This window comes from Euprymna scolopes, chromosome 24 (assembly GCF_053919585.1).
Source record: "Euprymna scolopes isolate OS-2025 chromosome 24, ASM5391958v1, whole genome shotgun sequence".
NCBI lineage: Eukaryota > Metazoa > Mollusca > Cephalopoda > Sepiida > Sepiolidae > Euprymna > Euprymna scolopes.
The window spans coordinates 66,690,204-66,713,544 of NC_136505.1; the positions used below are offsets into that span (position 1 = coordinate 66,690,204).

The window sequence follows — 23,341 nt, forward strand, 5'->3', positions numbered from 1 at the left end:
TCCATCATGATTAAGCAGTTGTACACACATACACATATAAATATATATATATATTTATATGTGTATGTGTGTACAACTGCTTAATCATGATGGATCAATTTATCGATCGGTCTTATTTCCCGTCGCCATATATATTTTATAAATTACTATATATATATATATATATATATATATATATATATATATATTCTTTTTCTCACAGTAAATAGTATATTTAATATTCATTTATCAGTTATTTCGAATTATTCTTCTATATTCTGTCGAATTTTTGCAACTAATTGATCCATCATGATTAAGCAGTTGTACACACATACACATATAAATATATATATATATATATATATATATATATTTATATGTGTATGTGTGTACAACTGCTTAATCATGATGGATCAATTTATCGATCGGTCTTATAATATATATATATATATTTATATGTGTATGTGTGTACAACTGCTTAATCATGATGGATCAATTTATCGATCGGTCTTATTTCCCGTAATTTTTTAATTTGATATCAAACTCATAGCTAGGTATTCAATCTTCTTTCCAAACCAAGAAATCTTAATTATATTTTCTAAATCAGAAAAAGATGTAACTAAATATAAAACATAATTGAAAAATTATCTCGTTTTAATCAACTAGAAAATTATGCCATAAGAAATTTTCGAAAACGAATTTTATATTTTGAAAAACAAACATAACTTTAAAAAATGTGCATACATTTATCCTCTATTGTTTTGTATACTTTGTGTATAAATGCTATTTCTATCCCTCTCTGAAGATTTTTTTCTGATAGTAAAATGCAAACCCAATTTTTCTTGTAAAACTATTCACAAAATGAAGCGGCTGTAAATAGAAAATGAAATTATTAATTGAGTCGAAATTACTTTACACACACACACACACACACACACACACACATATATATATATATGTATGCATGTATATAATTGGATCAATAAAAAGATAATAGTCATTCACGCACTTATTTATTATGAGGTCGATCGATAAATAATATGCATAATAATAATAATAATAATAGTAATAATATATATATATATGTATATATATATATATATATATATATATATATACGAGCAAACAGTTAATAAAACATGTTAAAAAACACTTTGAAATGAGTTAAAAACATATTTAATCTGAAAAGGAAACACTAGATAAGTGGATAGTCCTTAATCCGCGGAGTTTCGAAGAAATACTTTCCTTTTCATCAGAGGGTAGGAATTAGCAAAATGCGGGATCGGATTTTGCATGCAAAAGTATTTGATGAAACAAGTAAGTCAAAGATCTTACTTGATAACAAAAAAGTGAAGCAGAGGGAATATGGTGAAGAAAAAGGTGATTACACATGAATGGATAGTCTGGTGGAAGATAAATAATCCGGTGACGGTAAAATCCAAATATTGGGACTACCTTATCTATTAAAGTGGGAATGTGTATGTGCGAGAGGACACTTATCAACCTATATGCTAAACGAATTTTTGATTTATTTTGTATATAAGGTATTAGGATACGTGGAACACTTTTTAATCGGTTTTCACCCGGCAAAAGGGCTACTAAGGAAGCTAAATTATAAAAATCGGTATCTTGATTCTCATCGGATTTTTATCTGTTTGTTGTGAACTGTTATAAGAGGTTTGACAACACTTTTGTACATGTCAAGCTGGCCTAATAGTTATCGTGCTTTACTCACTATTATTATGTTTAGAAGAACGTAATACTCGCATGCACATGTTTCAGTTTCTTTCCGTTTTTTACTTCACTATTTTAAAAGGAATTAAACGTCACATAAAATACCGGGAAACGCCGGGTATACCTTCTAGTCTTGTAGTGTATCTATAAAAGTGAGAATGCGTGTGTGTGAGCTGAACCTATATACTTAATGGAATTTTAATCTAAAGACCTGAAATTTGGTATATAGGATATTCAGACACGCGTAAAACTTTTTGATCAGTTTTCATCCGGAAAAAGTGAATCAAAATTGAAAAATTCTTACTTGGGAATCATCGGTATTTCTGTTCATAATAAATAAATAAATAAAAACCTCTGCATTAATTAAAATATAATAGTTATGCATATTTTACGACCGGACTATGCCGGGTGGCCTGCTAGTAGATAAATAAAAGACGCATATATATAATGGGAGTCGATAAATACATAAAAGAAAAACACACGCAACATCGCAAATCCATACTAACTTATAACAATAAATATCGGATTAAGTTTAACAATATGTTCGAAAGAAAGAAAGAGCTTTAGGCAATAGTGGATAATCTACAAAACTAGATTACTTGAGAATAGAATTAAGAACAAATCAAGGAACAGAAGCCGAATAGCATATGGTTTTATCCACCGTATTGTAGACTGTCTAATATCAACATTGTTAATCCTTTCCTGAAGCTTATAGATAAACATTTCTATATGGACTATTCCCTACACAAGATATAGAACAGAAAACCCTAAAAGTTAGTTATTCATGCATCCAAAACACGGACATATGTAAAAAACACAAACAATAAAAATATCAGGCACACTAGCAAAGACTATTAACACAAAGAATATAAAATGTAATTGTCAAATCAAAAGTGAATGCCCACTAGAAGGTAACTTTAAAATTGAGTGCTTTGTATACAAAGCAACTATTCTTCCAAAGAAGAATTTGATCAACAAAAAACCCAAAGCAGTATATCCGCGTGTATCTGGAAACAACGATTCTATATTCGTAGACACTCTGTATAAAATCCATCGTTGGAGAAAAAGCTGGCTAAGCAGTGGTGGGCACTCAAGAATATACACCTTACATCGGTGGTTTCAGAGTTAATTTTATGCAATTATAGTTCTCCCAGAGTGTTCAGACATAGATGTAACCTTTGATTAGTAGAAAAGATTAGGATACTTAAGTACCGAGGCACGAATATATTAAATAACGGTGACGAATTAATAACTAAAGGTAGACAAATGCATAGATTTAAATTTACAATTCTATCTCTACGCCACCATCCCGTTATATAAGGGTTAGAATAGATAATTTAGTATATATGATCATAATTTTTAAGTGAGACTATAAAAAACTTCCACAAATCAATACCTACATTAGGTGAGGAAACGATCTATCGTTTCTATGTAATTTTATGGATGCATCTGTGTATTTATTTGTATTTCCATATATACATATACATATACATATATATATATATACGCACACACATATCTCTCTCTTTACACACACACACACACATATATATATATATATATATATATATATATATATATATATATATATATAGGTAATTGTGAGTCTGTTTTTTCATGCCATCTGGGGTTATACCCTGGGGCTACAGACATCAAATATCATCGGTATTAACATCTGTGTCAGGAAGCACGCTGGCATCTCTGCTAATTTATACAGAATAGCTGATACGATAACATAATGTATTATATAATTAGTGATTCGATACATTTTAAGGTGCACACAGGCATAAAATGACATGTGAGTGTAATGGCGTGATTGTTATTATATATGCATAGTTGTAAGGGTGAACTATAGGCAGTACCGAATATATGGGATCGGGTTTAAATATGGGCGGTGGGATTGATTGAGACAGGCGTATATATAATGAAGAGGGTATGTGTGCATTTCAATATATTTATGCATACTTATCGTGTTTGGGGAGTTAAATAATGCGGGGTTTGAGATATAAATATACGAGTGGCGTGACACATGTATATGAATAAATATTCGAATATAAACCTATGTTGAGGTAGTATTTTATGTTCATATACATATATGTTAATATATGAAAGTATGACTTAAGCCGTTAGAAATGCTTCAACATTATGAAGCACTTCGTGATGAAAAAGCTAATTGAATATATATATATATATATATATATATATATATATATATATATATATATCCTCTCACATAAATTAATGTGTTGACTAATGTGATTAGTATGTGTATATGTATATTCTTGTAGATGGAGAAAATTTAAGTAGATAGGAAATATTTATATGTGGATGTATGCATATATATATATATATATTTATATTTAGATATCTGTGTGAGACATACAGGTATATACATGGAGAGGTATGTGTATGTATATTTTTTTTACGTATCTATATATATATTATGTATGAGTTTATGCATTTATGGATGTAGATATACTGATATTAGTATATGCGTATATGCAGGTGAATGTGTGTAAATGTATGATTTTAGATTATGATTTAAAGGCTATGGATCCTTTGCCAAAATCTCTCTCTCTTTCTCTCTCTCTCTCTGTCTCTCTCTATCTCTCGCTATATATATATATATATATATATACACACACACACACACACACACACATATATATATGCGTGTGTGGGTGGACATATAGAGATTTTATAGATTAAGTTGAGATCCCATCAATATTGATTGCGTTCAGTAATACTATATCATTAGGGACATTTGATCAACAGAAGATTAATTGGTTTTAATTATTCTGATAATTTTACCAGCGATGCTTTCATAATTTTATCACGAAGAAAACTTAGTTTGTGATATTAAATTAGCAAAAATTTCCGTTATGACCTTGAAATCCAAATGATTTTATATATCAGACAGCACAACGAGCTGAGGTGTGTGGCAGCGGTGACATCTCCCCTGAGCGATAGAATTGCACTGAATTTTGTTTCTACTCCTTCCCCTCCCTCTCCAATGCCCTATACACCTAGGACTGAAATAAATTTATACTGATAATTGGCTAAAATTTTTGATTGTTTTCATTTTTTAAAATTTTTATTCTTACTCTGCTACACATTAAGCTCCCTTACTTAAATTTCCTACAGACGTTGCTCTATCCTTTTCAGATACGACATTTTCGTGTACATATATGCATGTATCTATCCCAGACTTTCCTTTTTCTATATTATTATGTTCATATTTTCTCTATTTGTATATGTTTATCCCTGTTTGTTTAGATCTGTCATTCAGTATTTATCAATATGTCAATACTATGTTGACGATCAAGAATACAGGGGCAGACTTTAATCCAAAATGCAAAAACAAGAAGAACTATAAAAATAAGAGGCAACGCGAAATACGGCCTATGATGCAGTGTTGATTGGAATTCTTTAAAGATTATTATTTAAAAAAAGATGCCGTGAAGAATTCTTTTTTTTTTTTTTGAAGCAGCAGAATCGAAGTGTAACACGTCATAATGGGCCGTAATGTGCACGACAGACTTATAACGCAATCGTATGTCTATTTTTATGGCCATTTTTGTGCGTCATTTTTTCCACACTAAAGAGCCGTCTAAGACCGAGTGGCAAGAGAGAAAAAAACAATAAAAAAAACAATAAAATAAAGCGAATTGCGTATTTTTTCTCGCGAAGAATTCGTCTGGTGAATTGAAGCTTTGAATGATTTCAAGAAAGAAAAAATGGCCAGTAAAAACTGTCCAACAGAAATGGGACACAAAATAGAAAAAAATGAACAAGAAATAAAAAAAAATAAAACTACTCGACCGTCTTTTTAGCCCTAACCTTCTCGAAAAAAAACATTAGCCAGCAAAAATAATGGGGTAAATAAACGTAAAAATAAAGATGAGGCTAATAAATCTGCCTTTCTCTTCTCTTTATATATATATATATATATATATATATATATATATATATATATATATATATATATATATATATATATATATATATATATATATATATATATATATATATATGCAGAATTTAAGGCATTTTTAAAAGTTCCAAAACAGAGAAAATACATAAATGGATTATAATTGTTTTTAGCTGTTTCAAAGCAATGCTTATTTCAAATAAAATAATGAACATATAAATTCCTTAAAGAACACAATCATTTTCGGAACAAAATTTTCGCAGGCGTCTTAAGAAAACAACACAATCCACATTCATGTCAAAAGGACTAACAAATTCCATACAGAAAAGAAAATATCAATAAAAAAGTTATTATTAAATAATTCGGCAAAAATCATTCATCATCAAAATTGATTTCACACAAAATGCATAAACACGATAGATTAAAATGCTCTAAAATTAATTATATTTGTCTGTCAAAAAGCTTCGTAATATTAATAGAGACCACTTTTACTAAAGGGAAATAAATCTTAAGTTTTTAACATAAAGCAACAAATAAACCCTTTTTTATCAAAAAAAGGAATTTTGCATATAGTTACTTATACATATACACACATATATATAAATATATATAAATATATATATAAATATATATGCATGCAAATTAATATCTATATATATATATTAGTATATTAAGACAGCATTTTTTCTTTTATGCACGTTTCATTAAATAGCACAGATAACTCTTGCTTGTTTTTCTTGTAATCCTCCTTTTCTCTTTGTCGGACCATTTTCCGAACGTTTTTTCCGAGTGAAAAAAGAAATTTCCCATAATCGCGAACGTTTTTGACCTCCATTGGTCATCCTCAGGCGAGTAGTAAAAAATAAAAAATGAAATTGAAAAATGAAAATAGCGAGATGAAATGAAAAGACGATTAAAAGATGATTAAAAGACGATTAAAATACTTTCGTTTCGTTTTGAGTCTGGTTAATCGTTGGTTTATTAATGTGGATTAACAATGCCTCAAAGATTGGGAGGCGCACCTCGCAATATGAGACAGTTAAAATGGCCGTGTTATTTATTAATATGTGTCTAAACTCATTTTTAGAGGTGTGATGTGCTATGAGGTGCTGATAGATTGAACTATTCGGGGAAGACAGATGACATGTTAAACGACGGGAGATGCTGGTTCGAGCCATGCCAATGTACGAATTATTTTTGGAGACGCATTCTCCTATGGGGCATTTAAAGATGTACACGGCATTTCTAGTTTTCAGCATACTACCATCGGATGTAGGGTTATTTTTTTTTATTAGTAATTGGCTAGTTTTAAATTTTTTTGTAATAAATAATAAATCTTATTTTAGAGTTTTTTTATAAACGTAGTTGTGAGAGCAAGTGCAACCCGGAAGCACATATGGGGCAATTTAGGGTCTTCTCTGGAGATGTCCTTACCACATGAAATATATATGTCGATTTTGGGGGTGATATTTGGAGGTTAAGGTAGAATATCCTTTAATCACGAATTTATCAAGGGAAATAATGGGTCCAATGCTAGTTTCGCTTAGGAATGATTATGAAAATTATAATGTAGTAATGAATGTACTAAAAATATGCAGCCACACACAAATTATGAGAAATATAGAAAATGAATCTTTTAGTGAAATAAAAAGCGTTGTTACATAGAGAAAGTGCTGGCTTGACATTCAAGCTTGAAGGTTTTTCTTGTTTTGAGTTACTTTGAGACTTCCAGTAATTTTTACTCTATAAAAGTATATAGTCACATACCAACATACAATACAAACTCATGAAAAATATGATATAAGATATGTCTATGTATATGTTAATAGATAAATAGTGAGATATAGAAAAACCGAAAAGATGTGTGCATGTGTGTGTGTGTGCATGTGTGTGTGTGCATGTGTGTGTGTGTGTGTGCATGTGTATGCCTATATATATATATATATATATATATATATATATATATATATATATATATATATATATTAGTAATAGAATGATTCCAATATTTTTCCCGACTTCGATACAATTTCCGATTCTGATTTTTTATGAATCTCTAAAAATTTAACTGTAGGGTTGTTCATTTTCTCGAATACCGTGAAACACATTTTAAATGTGTAGATATTTTCTCAAATGTAAAACAAACTTGTGTAGGATGATCTATAGATTTTTAGTTTCACTGGTTGTTTAAAATCAGTAAATATTCATTTTTTGTATAACTACCAACAGCAAAATAAAAAACAAAACAAAACACAAAAACAAAACAAAACAAAAAAAAAGAAGCAAAAAGCAATAAAAGAATTGTTTTGGCATTGGGAAATGGGCACAACTTTTTTCGATTCCGATACCGTTTCCGATACCTCCTAAAATCTCCATTTCCGATTCCGATTAATCATCCAAAAACGAATATATACGTGTCTATCTATTAAACTGATCATATCTACATATCTATATATTTTTCTGCATATTTATTTTTCTTTGTGTATCTATTTTCAGCTTCGACAGCAGAGCACCAGGATTTATAATGAGTGACCGATTTCTTCAACTGACCACAATATTACCCTCGGCCAATCTTTATGGCTTTGGAGAACACAAACATGATAGACTGAGACATAACATGAACTGGACAATGCTGACCATTTTCACACGTGATGCAGCTCCATGGGTAAGTGACAGATAAACTTCTTACTCTCTCTCTTGCTCTCTGTCTTATATCTGTCTGTCTCTGTTTGTCTCCCTCTCTTTCTCTCTCTCTCTCTCTATATATATATATATATATATGCATATATAGAATAAATGACAATACGTTATATTCCAAAATTCATGATGTTGACCATCTTATAATTTATTCCTTTAATTCAGTTGTCTAATACAATTCTTGACAGTATCTGTTTCGTAGCGCAAAATAAATCACTTAATTATTATATCAATCAATATTAAGGGCATAATAGATTCACTGATTGATATAATAATTAAGTGATTGATTTTGCGCTACGAAACAGATACTGTCAAGAATTGTATAAATCAACTGAATTAAAGGAATGAATTATATGATTGTCAACATCATGAATTTTGGAATATAACTTTTTTGTCATTTATTCTGTATATTGCTCTGTAATTACATTGAGTTTCTTAACTAAGGATTGATATATAATAAGAAAATATATTTCTACAGATATATATATATATATATGTGTATATATATATATGTATATGTATATATATATGTATATGTATATATATGACTAAACTGTGTCAGTGGCTTTATTGCACATTAGTCCAATATCAATATTTCACTAAATATACATGATAAAATATTAAACTTGTATCATCAAAGGGCTGCTTTAAGGTTAGTTATTTTCCCACAACTTATACTGTCCATCACTTATTACAATGCCCCCCACCCCTCTAAAAAACGGACGATCAAATGTTATCGAAAAACAACGATTGTTGCTGGACTCGCAGAAAGATTGTTCATCGATGATTTAGCCACAGAGCTAGAAAGGTATTTAAGAACCTTACCTCATTCGTGAACAATTCCAACACCAAATCCAGAAAGGATAAGGGTACCAAGAGAAACCTTTCTGATCGTGATATTTGGAAAATTCATAGGGAAATCAACCGACGTCCAAACAGCACTAATGCTTCCGTTTATACAAAAGCTGGAATCGCTCCAAGATCCAGACAGGCTCGATGCAATATGTTGAATGAGATCGCAAGGAATATCAAACCCTTTCCAAGCAGATAACAAAGGCTGGACTCAAAATATTAATTCCTTCACCCTCAGCTCAGCCGTTTATAAGTTATGTAGTATTACATCCTAAATCCGGTTTCGGGGCATAAAATAAACTTTGGCATAGCACTATGATTTAGGCTTAGTACGTGTACCGGCTTTTGTTAAAGGGTAAGAGCTTTACCCCCCCGAAGATGCGACACTCGACTGATTCCCTTTAGATATTCGATCCTCGGGTATCGAGGCTATTAACTGATTTCAGTCGGGTCTAGGTAAATAGGGTGCTAGGCTTGTATTCCTTGTAATTTTCCATGCAAACGGTTTCGAAAGCATGGCTAAAACAAAAGAGCATAGAGTCGGCAGTCCAGCAGGAAGCAAATAGATAAACACAAATAGAAAGAGAAAATAGACAGAATGGCAACGATAACTCAAAATCCAAATAATTAGGTTTTCATATCTTTTCCTTTTTTTTTGTCCGGCTTTTATTTATTTTTTTTTTAATAAAAAATTAACACTTGAACGGCGCAGAAATAAAAGCATATAACCAAAAGAGAGAATAAGGATAAAATAAAATGCCACAGGTATCAAACTTAAAGAGTCTTTAAGTTTTCACCGGTAATTAGAAAGTTTGACGGGGTTTAATCATAGAGACGTTTTCTCGACTGAATGTTTAATGGGATGATCCAACGGGTTCCTGCAAAGATAGGAAAGATGAGGATTTAAGCACAGAGAAGTTTTCAATATTCAGTAGATCACAATGAATCTCAGCCGTATCCACGAGTAGCCAAGTTTTTCCTTTTTCTTTTCACGGGGGAGGAGGTAAAAACTTGCCATGAATCTGCGAACCAGGGCTAACAAAACAAAATATCATCGACCATTTCTTTTTGACAGGGTCATAAGAGTAGTAGTTGATGGACAAAAATCAGAAGCTCACAGTATCAATGCTAGAGTCCCTCAGGGGCCCATCCTTGGCCCAACTCTTTTCCTGATCTACATTAATGATCTTCCAAATCACATCCTTACAGCATTTGTAGACATTTATGCTGATGACACTACCATCTATGGTAGCACATCTAAGTCAGTAAGCGACCAAGTTTTCTCCGATTCTCTCTCCTCTGATCTTGAGCACGTGGTACAATGTGGAAAGGAGTGGTAGGTTACTTTTAATGCATCTAATACCAAGCATCTCTCTTTACATCATGAACGTTCTGATCCACATCTGGCATCAGTTGAAATGAATGGCTCTCGTCTTCAGGAGGCCTCAAGTTTTGACAAGCTTCTGGGTTTGACCTTTACTCCTGATCTTAAATGGAACACGTGCATCAAATCTGTTGCCAAGGCCACTGGAAAAATGGTAGGATCCTTCTATCGATCCAGTAGATATCTCACTGCTGATGAAATTCTCTATCTATATAAGAGCCAGGTACATCCAAGGATGGAATACTTTTGCCACATCTGGGCAGGAGCTGCTAGAAAGGACTTGTCCTGCCTTGATAGAGTTCAAAATAGACTTCGTAGCCTCGTAGGAGATATCCTTTTCTCTTCCCGGCAACCTCTATCTCACAGAAGAGATGTTGCGAGTTTGTCTCTGATGTATCGTTATTTTCATGGAAAGTGTTCGACTGAGCTTCAATCTATGGTCCCCCCTCGCCAAACTTTCACAAGAAACACTCGTCTAGCTGAAAACACTATCAATAATTCCCCCCACTCTTTATCTGTGCCTAAATCTAAACGTAGATTCCATGAACAAAGCTTCTTTATTAGAACTGCACGCCTATGGAATTGTCTTCAATTTTCCTGCTTTCCAGCTGACTACAATATGGTTGTATTCAAGTCTAACGCAAACAAGTTCTTAATGAGCCGTTCAACTTATTAACAAATTTACTGAATTTCCATTACTAATGATTACTATATTGTCCAATTTCTACTTTATACTCTTTAACTCTTATCCTCGAGTGGCTTCTTGGCCTTGATAAGTGATGATGCCTATGTAAAAAAACAAAAACAAAAAAAAACTGCTTCTTTTTGGCATAATCCGTAACCGCCTCGCTACTCCGAGAGGATGTATTCGGTTCATTGTATAAAAGTTCCAATCTACAGAGATCGTCACGCATCTCTGATTCCATCCTCGCCGTAATATTCAATGAGAGACCTTGTACCCTCGGGATAGGAAATTGCCCCCCTGTGCGATTATCGCGATTGAGCCCTTTTTCAAGCACAAAGAAAACGCGACCTTTCACGCCGACGTCAACTTGTCGTTTCTTCCTTTCTTTCCCCAGTTTTGCTTGGGCCCCGTTCGTCACAGACGGCTATATTTTGTTTAATTTAGTTTCTTGCAAAAGAGATAAAATAGCAAGATCCCTTCATTAAATTTTAGATTCTTAAGATTTATATTATACATTCGATATCAATTCAAAATATTCCTCAAATTTAAGTTTCGTCAAAGTATTTGAATAGGATTTTAGAAGGTATAACGTCGCAGTTGAAAATTTGAATATTTAAGATCTGTACTGGATTTTATCTATATTCATTTAAACAATAATTAAGCTAAATTCTCTGACTTACATGCTCTTCTTAAGCTTTAAATTTTAGCCATTTTCTCGAATCAAAAGTATGTAATAGATTTTGATAAAACTTGGAATAAGGATTTTAGACAAAACATCTATAATATAAATTTCACCTGTCTGTTTAAATGTATGTATGTATGTGTGTATGCATGTATGCATACCTAAAATTTTCGATCGAAGAAACGGATTTTCACGAAATCGGTATCGTTTTGAAGCTCGACCCATCGGATCACAAATACCGAAAAATTGACTAAAAACATTAATTCCTTCCCCCTCAACTGGACACTTTTCTACAAGGAGGGCCGCTCTTTTCTGCGATATTTTCGAAAGTCATATCCTCTTTTCCATTTACCAGCCTTAATTTAAATCTTAGCCACTTCCGGTTTGGCGATGAACGCAACGGTAAAGACGTCGCGTTTTTGTTTACGTTCTTTTCCTCCTTCCCGGTACGGGTTCGAGCCTGCCTGCCCACTACTTTTTTTTTGCTCAACGCACCTCCAAATACACGGACACGCCAGGCACAAGACTAGTCTATAATATAAATCTCACCTGTCTGTTTTAATGTATGTATGTATGCATGTATGTATGTATGTATGTCTGCCTAAAAATTCGACAGAGGTGACGAATTTTCACAAAATCGGAATCGTTTTGAAGCTTGACCCTTCGGACGACAAATATCGAAAAATTGGCTAAAAAAAACGATTCATTAACCCTAACTAGTCAGTTTTCTACAAGGAGGGTCGGTTTACTTGCGTCGCCATTTTTGCAAATCATCGTATCGGTTGGAATGACTCTACTTAATTTCAACGTGCCAAACTTCCAATCACGTCATGGATAAGCGGTAAGACGTCAGTTTTTTTTCACTTTCTTTCCCTGCCTTCTACCATTTTAAAAAATTTTTTGCTACACACATATCCAAACACCCGGGTAACGCTGGGCATCCAGGCTAGTTTACTATAATTATATCGTGACTTTTTTTCGTAAGTTGACATAAGAGTTTTACGAACTGTTCTGTTTGAGGAATTTATTTTATCCGTCCTGGGACAGGTATTTTTATACTCTATAAATGAATCAACCAACATATGTGTGCACTTATCTATCAAGTATAAATAATCATATCCATATGCGTTTTCGTTGAGTAAAAGAATGGTTTCAAACGTACAGAGATGTGATTGGTGGAGCTGGTTCACATAGTAAAGAGAGATGGTATTTTGAAATTGTCAACTAAGATAAAACGGTTGGTGAGTCGCAAATGTAATACACAGGTGGCCGCATGAATGGCATGACGCAACCATCAGGTCGGTTATTGCTGTGGAATTGAATGGACTATTAATTTTTTTACATATTCTATATCGTTCGTAGTCAATAATTTATAACTAGGCAAATATCTTCTATAAAGAAGAATATAGAGAAAACACAAAAAATAATTTTTAAAACCAAATTCGATGCCAAAAGATCTTTTTTGTAATAAATGACAACAATATAAATAAAATATTTCAGCTAGCTTCAGCCTTCGTCAATGAGTTTATTATGATATTGTTATTGATTTTGTATGCTATTCTTCGTTATCGAGATATTACGATGACTGCTGGTGATAGTCGATCTCTCCTGGTATCAAATGGAAACGGTAATAAGGCCTAGATTTTGTGTAGAGAGATGTGTGTAAGGGCAATATATTCATTTATTAAGAAACCTCCGAGTATCTAATTTATTTTTTTAAATATGATTTATTATATTTTCAATTCTACGGTGCTTGGAAATGTAGAGATGTTAGATCTGTTTCGAATACACAGACAAATTATTTCAGTTTATAAACAATGTACATTTCAAGCGATAAATAGAATTTAAAATATTAGACCAAGGGGACACAACTCTACGCAGATTTATTTAGTACAGGATATTTACACACGTAGGTAATGACTATGGAACACTCTGCTAATTTTACATAAATTTCCGTATCGGAAAAGTTAAGGTCACATTCACTTTGCGAACATCTTGTTCCGGTATTGCAAAATGTTGGATACATCTGTTTTGTTCTCATAAATATGGACGAAGATACATTTTATAAAAAAATAATAATCTCGATTTTATTCTACGCTCTTTATTTATGAACCTCACATTGTTGATATCCTTAGTAGGCGTATTCAGAAACACTGGTATGCATTAGAATATAACACAGCATTTGAATGCGCATGGGTTTATTTTTTCTAACCTAGAGCACTATTAGAGAGCGGGATTCTCCACATCGAAACCCCTTTGCGTCCAACCTTGCCCCCGTAGCGAAGGAGTAAATAAATAAAAGAGTATGGTGGAGATGCTCGCGAATGAACGCTTTGTTCCCTTATCTTTATCCATGTTACTACAAGTGCTGGTTGGCAGTCGTTTCACTTGAGCCACCCCAATGCCTTTCCCCATTCGGCTGAAACGTTTTATGCAAACGAGCTTAATACCACACTCTCCGCCTGATACAAAGACTTCGGTTAAGAGCACACCTCTCTACACATCACCCTTTTAATGCAAAACAAACTGGAGACAAATTCTCTTATATAAAACAATCTCATCATTTTAAAATGTAAATCTGACTTTTTTCAGTTCAAAGAATCTAGTTTTCTTTGCAGAAAAAAAAAGCACTAGACAACGAAACTCGACAAATCAGTGCAAGTGTTTAAATTAAATCGTGGTCTCTGAAATGGAACGCTTTACAATTTCCCCAGCGTTTAGAAATCTCCATGCGAAGATGGAAAAGATTAAAAGAAATTGAAGCAAGAGCAATTATAGCTGAGATGCAGACATTGCATGATCATTAGTTTTAAGTCGAACAGAATTGTTGGGTGAAAGTCTCAACCACTTCCTTCCTTTTAAATACTGCGAAATCTGCCTGAAAGCAAAGTTAGTCAGAAAATCACGGCCTTCATTTCGATTTACGATATTATACAAAACGTCTGAAACATAATATAAAATATGTTGGATACTCCACCCCGTTTACATCTACTTATATAGCCATTACACGACTGCAAACTAATAAGTCATGACATTTGTTAAGACATTCTTCTTGAATAATAAAAATAATAAGTGTCTTTACTTTTATATTATTATTATTATTATTATTATTATTTTTATTATTATTATTATTTTTATTGACAATCATTATTTTAAGTTATAATATTCTTTACTATTCTTATATAGCAGTAAAAAGACTTATTATTTTGCCATCTAATTTACATAGTTTTTGTTGCGTTCGTATGTACATATTCGTTAATAGCGATGATATAAAAAGAGTCAGCCTTTCTCTAAAGGTTAAATAAACGTTACGAAAGCTTGAAAGAGTGAGAGGAGGCGAGAACTGCACATAGAAAGATAAGTGGGAGAGAGAATGAGAAATAGAGAGATGGGTAAAAATTCAGAGTATTGTCTTCATTTTGAATGTTGTTCTCACAACGTTTCGGCTGATTTAACGTTCGACCTTCTCATGTGTATTTTGTTGAACGAAACACTTTATTTAATCTCGTTTTGTCATCCATGACTAGGTAGAAGTCTTCACTAATAATTGTATTTTTATTATTGCCCACACTGACGATTGAACATTCAACCTCCAGAAGAGTGTCGCTAGAACTGAATTTCACTTAGTACTTTATTTGTTATGCCACATATTCTCTCCATCTTAAGCAGAAATATTTCTGTGTTCAACAAGATACACCTGAAGATGGTGAAAGGGTACATCGGCCAAAACGTTGTGAAAATAACATTCAAGATGAGAACAGCAGTCCGAATGATTCAAATAACACAAGAAAATGTATGTTTGCCTTTATTAGTTCAAATGCAACACCAACAAAGAATTCATACGCATAATTTATTTAACAATTCTAGATTATCTAAGCATATATATAATCTCAATACACGCAGATACCATATTTCTCGAATCCTTAAAAGAACTAATTCTCATCTGTCGGTTTCTAAAATATTTGTTTGATCAAAGGCTTAGTAATTAAGTTAACACATTTTAACATTCTGAATTAAAAATCGGAAATTACTTTTTCTTGCTTACACAAAATAAATCCTAAATGCTAAAATTTCAGAAAGGTTTAACGAAAATTGATATGAGTTTATTCTCTACAATTACTTCGTGTGTGTGTGTGCGTGTGTATGCGTTTCTTCCTCATACGTCCCAAAATGGCGTAGATTATCTTCTGCAAATGTTATACAAAGCTAATTTATATATTTGGCAGTGTTCTTAGACATGGTTATTCCAGAAATACATCCAATAAATATCGAAAATCGAAAAAATTCGTTCTGAAAAGGAACGTTTCTTTCTTATAGATAAAAAGAATAAGTTTTACAAAGGAGATAATAAAATTTCAGCAAATTATTTCTGAAAAACAGATTTATTATAATCCGGAGATGTAGCTTAGTGGTAGAGCATTCGACTACAGATTGAATGATCTCTGTTCAAACCCGGGTGTACCTCATCATTTTATTTTAATATTTTTATGAATAAGTTTAATTTACGATTAAAGAAGATACCATTTAAAATCGCCGCAAATTATTTTTTCGTTTGCTTATTTTAAACTAAACATTAATCAGAAGTGACTTTTCCAGAACATTCATAGTCAAGCCCAAATATCAGCTGATGTTATGTTGTAAACAAACACGGACGGAATTTGATGAACGACATTACTATTATTATTTTTTTTTAATTACTTTTTCGAATTAGTCCACCTGGCTAATTTATTCCTCATAATATATAATAATCAATAAAGGATTGATTCTATAATAATATATACATGTAGATATTTCACTGCTGATACAATTCTCTACCTGTATAAGAATCAAGTACGTCCAAGGATGGAATACTATTGCTACATCAGGGCAGGAGTTGCTAGAAGCACTTATCCTGCCTTGGCATAGCTCAAAATAGACTTCGTAGCCTAGTGGGGACGTTCTTTTCTCTTCTGTGCAACCTCTTTTCCACAGAAGAGACGTTACGAGCGTGTCTTTGCTTTATCGTTATTTTCATGGCAAGTGCTCGTCAGCTCCAATCAATGCCCCCTTGCCTGACTCTCACGAAAAAAAAATCGTCTAATTTTCCCTACTGTTTATCTGTGTCTAAACCTAAGCGTAAATTCCATGAACAAAGCTTCATTCTTAGAACTGCACGTCTGTGGAACTCTCTTCCGTATTTCTGCTTCCCAACTGACTATAATATGGTCATCTTCAAGTCCAACGTGAAAAAAATCTTGATAAGTAAGTAATCCAATTTACCAAATTTACACTACTAATTATTACCACGATATTGTCTCATTGACAACCGTGCACTCTTTAACCTTATCCTCGAGTGGCTCCCAGCTCTTGATAAGTGGTGACTCCTTTGTAAAAAATACTTACGCAATCTGCATAAATTAAAATATCGTGTTTAAGCGTATTGTACGACAGAGCAAGGCGAGATATCAGCTAGTTTACTTATATTAAAACCATATTAATATGAATATCATACAACTACGATGAACAATTAACAAAAGTTAATCTGAATCTAATTTCATATAGATAACATTACAAGTAATATATACATATAAATAACCAACATAAATTTACCTTACATAATTATGTATTTTAACTTTTTCATGTAGATTTGAAATATTTAAGCTCTAAATATTAGAAAGATTAACTACAATTTAATTAAATATAATTTTTTCGAAAAGGGTATAATTCAAACACTACTGTGTTTGAATATGTGGTTAAGTAGCAGTTTTAGTAATTAAAAACTGCTTTAAAGCTTCGCCGCTAACTTATTTTTAAACCAAATTTCAAACTGTTATTACAGTTTATAGATCACCTTCTCAGCTATGTTGTGAAAAAATTTCAATTTTCGTTTAGTAAAACAAAAGTTATGATAAATTTACTAGTGTCCAAAATCGTAAAAATATGTAAGGAGATGAGCAACGTTTTTTTATGACTGATTTTCATAGCAACAACGTCGCTTCAGCGACTAGTGTTGCTACTAATTCACTGGTGTCACGAAAAGAGAAGTAACAAGTGAAACAAAAAGAATGAAAGAATGAAAGGGAGATAATTAGAGGATTTTATTAAAGCAGACGAGTGCCGTACATTGTCATTACATATGTATGTGTTGTGTTTATAGGGGTAAAAACATACGACTGAAATTAAGCAAAGAACAAATGAATTTACTGGAAGCCTGGAAAATCATGGATTACAATAGCAAAATATGGAGCATGAAAAGTAATATGGTTAAGATTAAGCATGGAAAAGTAAAGAACTAGTTGTTAAAACTGGAAAGGAAAAGGACAAGATATTCTAGTAAAAAAAATGTATAATAAATTTATAATTAAAAATATTGCAGCATGAAGATCTGTTTAAATTCAATTTATAACATTATATAATGAATTCTTCATATTGCAATATTTTAAGTTATAAATTTATTACATTTTCTTACTAGAATATCTTGTCCTTTTCTTTTCCAGTTTTAACAACAAGTCATTTACTTTTCCATGTTTAAGCTTAACCATATTTTTTTTTCATGTTAGTATTTTTCTATTGTAGTCCATTTTATATTTATTTCAAACTAGCAATCGGTGCCCGGCGTTGCCCAGGTGTTTTGAGGTTAATGCTGAGAAAAAAAAACGGTCAATTTTTTATACTTTGACCCCTATTATGACTTCTTAACATTTATTGTTTAGGGATCAAGTAAAGGTAATAAGTTAGATCCATGTCCAAGGAATCTATATCTAAAATATCACGTGTTTAGACCCAAAATTGTAGGAGGAGTTTGGTAGAGTTCTCAAAGGTCAAATCGTTTGATAGCGAGGCCAAATTTCGCGAATTTGGCCTTTTTTTAAAGCAGTTTGGCCTTCAAAATTTATGTTTGGCCTTTTTCTTCACCGATGAAATCTGGGGACGCAACGGAAATTTTCGGCTAAAAAATGTTGTTACTATGCACATCTATGTATTGAAATACAATTTGTGGCAAAATTTCAGGAAAAACTAATGGATGGTTCTCTCGCAATAGTCCGGACAATTCGCTAAATTATCTCGTCAAAACCTTAAATCTCGAATTTTTGTGCATTTTTTTCGGGGGGGGGGGGGGCTAATTTGGCATAATAGTGTCCATTTAATAGTATTATCTTGAAAAAATAAAAAAATAAGGAAAATTACCAAAAAAAACCCAAACAAGAACAACAAAAGTGTGCCGTATTTTTAAAAGTTATATTGCGTTGTTTTTATTTGCTTTTTTTATTTCATCGGTGAAGAAAAAGGCCAAACAGAAATTTGAAGGCCAAACTGCTTTAAAAAAAGGCCATATTCGCGAAATTTGGCCTCGCTATAAAAAAAAAATGGGGAAATCCCCCTACTTGAACTTTCTGTTTAATTAATAATGACTCGCTTGTAGCGTTGATTTTTTTTCTTTTTTCGCTATAAAAAAATAACTACTTGATGAAATTACGTGATTTTTTCTGTAGGAAAACTTTATCCCATGACGAGTACGTACAATATATATATATTTTTTTAAATATTTCCATTTTTTAATGTCAATGGAAAACTGCACAAGTACCCAAACCCGAAATGTAAAGACCACGAGTGAAGGCGCTTTTTTTTTTTTTTTTTTGGTTTAGTTTCATAATGGCGGCCGTGATGTCGGAGGTTCGATTGTTAGATTGTAAGTTTCGTATTTTTTTAATTTGTAAATCGCAAGTTAGGAAAAAATTAAACCCTTCCAAGATGGACAATAAATCAAGCCATAATATTTTATGGTAAAGGTAAGAGCCTACGAACCATAGTTTTTTAGGAGATGTGATTATTGGATTAACCAATCAGAAATCGTCTGTGGCACACACATCTCTGTTTTTATAGATATATAGATAGATAAGTTCGTTAGAAAAGGAAAAGACACAAACCCAGAGTTACTTGATTGCAAATTGACCATAAACGCAATTATTAATATATTTCTCCTCTTGAATATAATGACCAGTCTTGGATATTTTCGCCATCTTGAAAAAGAGAAACAACATGTTAACAAATATCCTAAAATACTTACGTAATGTTTTCTACAAATTATTTCTGTTAAACACTTATGCAACATTTATTTTGTGTTTCTGTAAATATTTGGGTCAGTATGCCTTTTTCTGGTTTTATATATTTCCCTGTTTTATATCTTTTATGAGAGAGGAACTGAAAATGAAAAGAAAAGAAAAACAATACGTTCTGATTTGTATGACTGGATTATTCGCTTTATTGTTCTTATCTTGGATGCTATTCTCACAACGTTTCGGCCGTTGTAGTCTCCGACCTACTTCAGATGTATCTTGTAGTACTCGAGAATCCGTACTGAATTTTGAATGGAACTCTTTTTTTAAATTCGATTTGAGAACAGTATTCAAACCATAAGAGGACAACAGAAACGGTTAAAGAACAACCTGAAGATCTCCCTCAAACAGTTCAGTTTTTATTCAAACTTATGGGACACCTAGCCCAAGACAAATGTTCCTGGTGTACCGCAAGCTACAAAACGGATATATTTTCTGTATGCATTGAATAAAAGACATTTTATGAAAGCCAGATATTTGAACTATTTGCGGATTATTATTCTCATCTTCGAGTTGTTGTTTCAAGACGTTTCGGATAATTATTCCTCTGGCCTTCGTCAGGTGGTTAACCGGGACAGGATGGCAATGTCGAATCTCCCAACTGCATCCACAGCAGTTACTATCTTTCATAGTTGGTATCTCATCACGATTAATCCTCTGACCGGCTTTGGGTGCGATTGAACCGCTACATCAAGACAATGCTCAACGTGAATCGTAGATATTCTGCATCTATATCCAATGTATCACGGGCCCTGAAGGCCTAAAAATTAGATACAAATAATTATACAAATTACTCATCTTAAAAAAGAATTTATGGAGAGTAGATAATGCATGTGGATGTGTTATCGGCAGCTCCAGTAATCCTCGCTTCTCCTTTTTTGTCCTTCAGTCCTCATTTTCAAATGAGCTATTTTTCTATCGACCTGCTCCGCAAATCCCAAAACCTCAACATAACAAATCTCCCCCCCCCAAAAAAACACGAATAAACCTAGAACCCCATCATCCAACGTAGACCCCTACTACCAGGTCTCTTTCTCCAACATCAGGGGTCTACGTTCCAACCTTCCAGAGGTTGAAACACAATTACAGGAGACGAAACCGGACATATTCTTTCTAAGTGAAACTGGCATAGGGCCAACCACTTCCCTAGACGAATTCCTAATTAAAGCATACTATAACTTAACATTTAAATCTGACCCTCAAGATCACCATGGGCATGGAATATGTGCCTACATACAAGATGGCTTTACATGTCGTAGGGATATCTCCAGAGAAAACCATAATTTTCCTTATATGTGCTTCCGGGTTGCACTAGCTTACACCACTGCATTTATATTTGCCATCTATTGCCCCCACAACAGTGGAATTACTATCTTTAAGAGCATATCTGAGAAAATTGACCACATCCTGTCTGCTCATCCTTCGGCTAACATTCACATTTGCGGTGACTTATGTCCATAATGTGGAATGGCTGACCCACTCAAATAAGACCGATGACGAGGGGACGTTCTGTCATGATTTGCCACTGCCTATGACCTCACTCAGATTGTTCACGAACCCACTCGTTTGCCCGATACTACCGGTCAGTATGCAAGCCTTCTAGATCATTTCCTCACAACTTCCCCTGAGCTATGTTCATGTTCCGTTTTATTACCTATGGGATCCTCCGACCACTCTGTTGTAGCAGTTAAGATAAAAACGAAATATAATAAGTCTTCAAACGTACCTCTCCACCGTACTGTATACCGATACTCTATGGCTGACTGGGATAGCTTCCGTACATTCATATCTGATCTAGCTCTGCATTCCATGTTTAAAAAGGATGTGCCCTATATAGTATCAGACCTGACCGAATGGTTAATTGTAGGCATAGACCGATTCATACCATCCAAAAAATTCCAACAAAAACCTAACAGCCAGCCATGGTTCTCCCTAGAATCTGCTGTTGCCATCGCGCACAGAAATCACGTTTTCCATAGCTACCAACGTAATAGATGTACTGAGACTAAAGCTGCTTTCAGGACTGCCAGCAACCACTGTAAAAGAGTAATGTAAAATGCAAGAGAGCTATATGCTTCGTCCGTAAAATCCAAAGTAACTGAGCAGTGGCTTGGTTCCCACCAGTTTTGGCAAATAACAAACAGGATCCTGAATAGAAGCGTGCGTTCTATCCCAACTATCACCAATGGACATGAGGTCATCTCGTCAGCATCAGACAAGACTAGACTATTTGCCAAGAACTTTGCAGCTAATTTTACCCTATGCGACGAAGGCCATCAACTCCACGTATTTCCTCCTATAACAGACAACACACTATGCAATATACACATATCTGTGCGTGAGGTCGCCAAGTTAATCAAGAACCTTGATTCCAGTAAAGCAACTGGCCCTGACGGCATTCCAGTTATAGTGATGAAAAAGCTCCAACCAGAACTTGCCCCCATATTACAAAACTGTTTAAGTGTTGTCTTAAGAAGGAGTGCTTTCCAACACCATGGAAAACCACATCAGTATACCCTGTATTTAAGAATTCAGGTGAAAAGTAACCTCCCTCTCAGTACAGACCAATAAGTCTCCTGTGTGTCATGAGTAAGTTGCTGGAATCCATATTAAATAAAGAAGTCAACCACATCAGCAGAAACAACCTTCTTTGTGACATGCAATATGGTTTCTGCTCCGCAAGATCTACAGCAGATGTGCTAACGGTTATATATCATAGGATTAGCGAATCTCTTGACAAAGGCAATTGCTCTTAACATATTGAAGGCCTTCGATAAGGTATGACATAAGGGTCTACTTCACAAGATTTACAGCTACGGTATCACTGGAAACGTTTTCTCAATCATTAAATCATTTCTCCGATAGTTCATAAGAGTAGTGGTTGATGGGCAGAAATCAGAGGACCACAGTATTAATGCTGAAGTCCCTCAGGAGTCCATCCTAGACCCAACTCTCTTCCTGATCTACATCAATGATCTCCCAAAACACATACTTAAATCATTCGTTGATATCTATGCTGATGAGACGACCATCTATGGCAACACATCAAACGCCGTAAATAACAAAGTTCTCTGTAATTCTCTCTCCTCTGATCTTGAGCGCGTGGTACAGCCGGGAAAGAAGTGTCTGGTCACTTTTAATGCATCCAAAACCAAGCTTCTATATTTCCATCGTCAATGCTCTGATCCCCATCTGGCATCCATTAAAATGGATGGCTCTCGTCTTGGGGAGGCTCCATGTTTTGAAAAGCTTCTGGGTTTGACCTTTACTCCTGATCTGAAATAGAACACGTACATCAGGT

The 23,341-nt window shown here is 33.4% G+C and overlaps 1 protein-coding gene across 1 annotated transcript in view; it reads left to right on the forward strand.

Annotated features, from left to right (window-relative positions):
- The window catches only part of LOC145246762 (sucrase-isomaltase, intestinal-like), a 1,547,717-nt gene that overhangs the window by 92,105 nt on the left and 1,432,271 nt on the right, over positions 1–23,341 (forward strand). Inside the window, exon 5 of the mRNA XM_080108534.1 lies at positions 8,141–8,309. Within this exon, the coding sequence (XP_079964660.1) occupies positions 8,141–8,309 (169 nt within the window). The remainder of the gene's footprint in view (positions 1–8,140; positions 8,310–23,341) is intronic.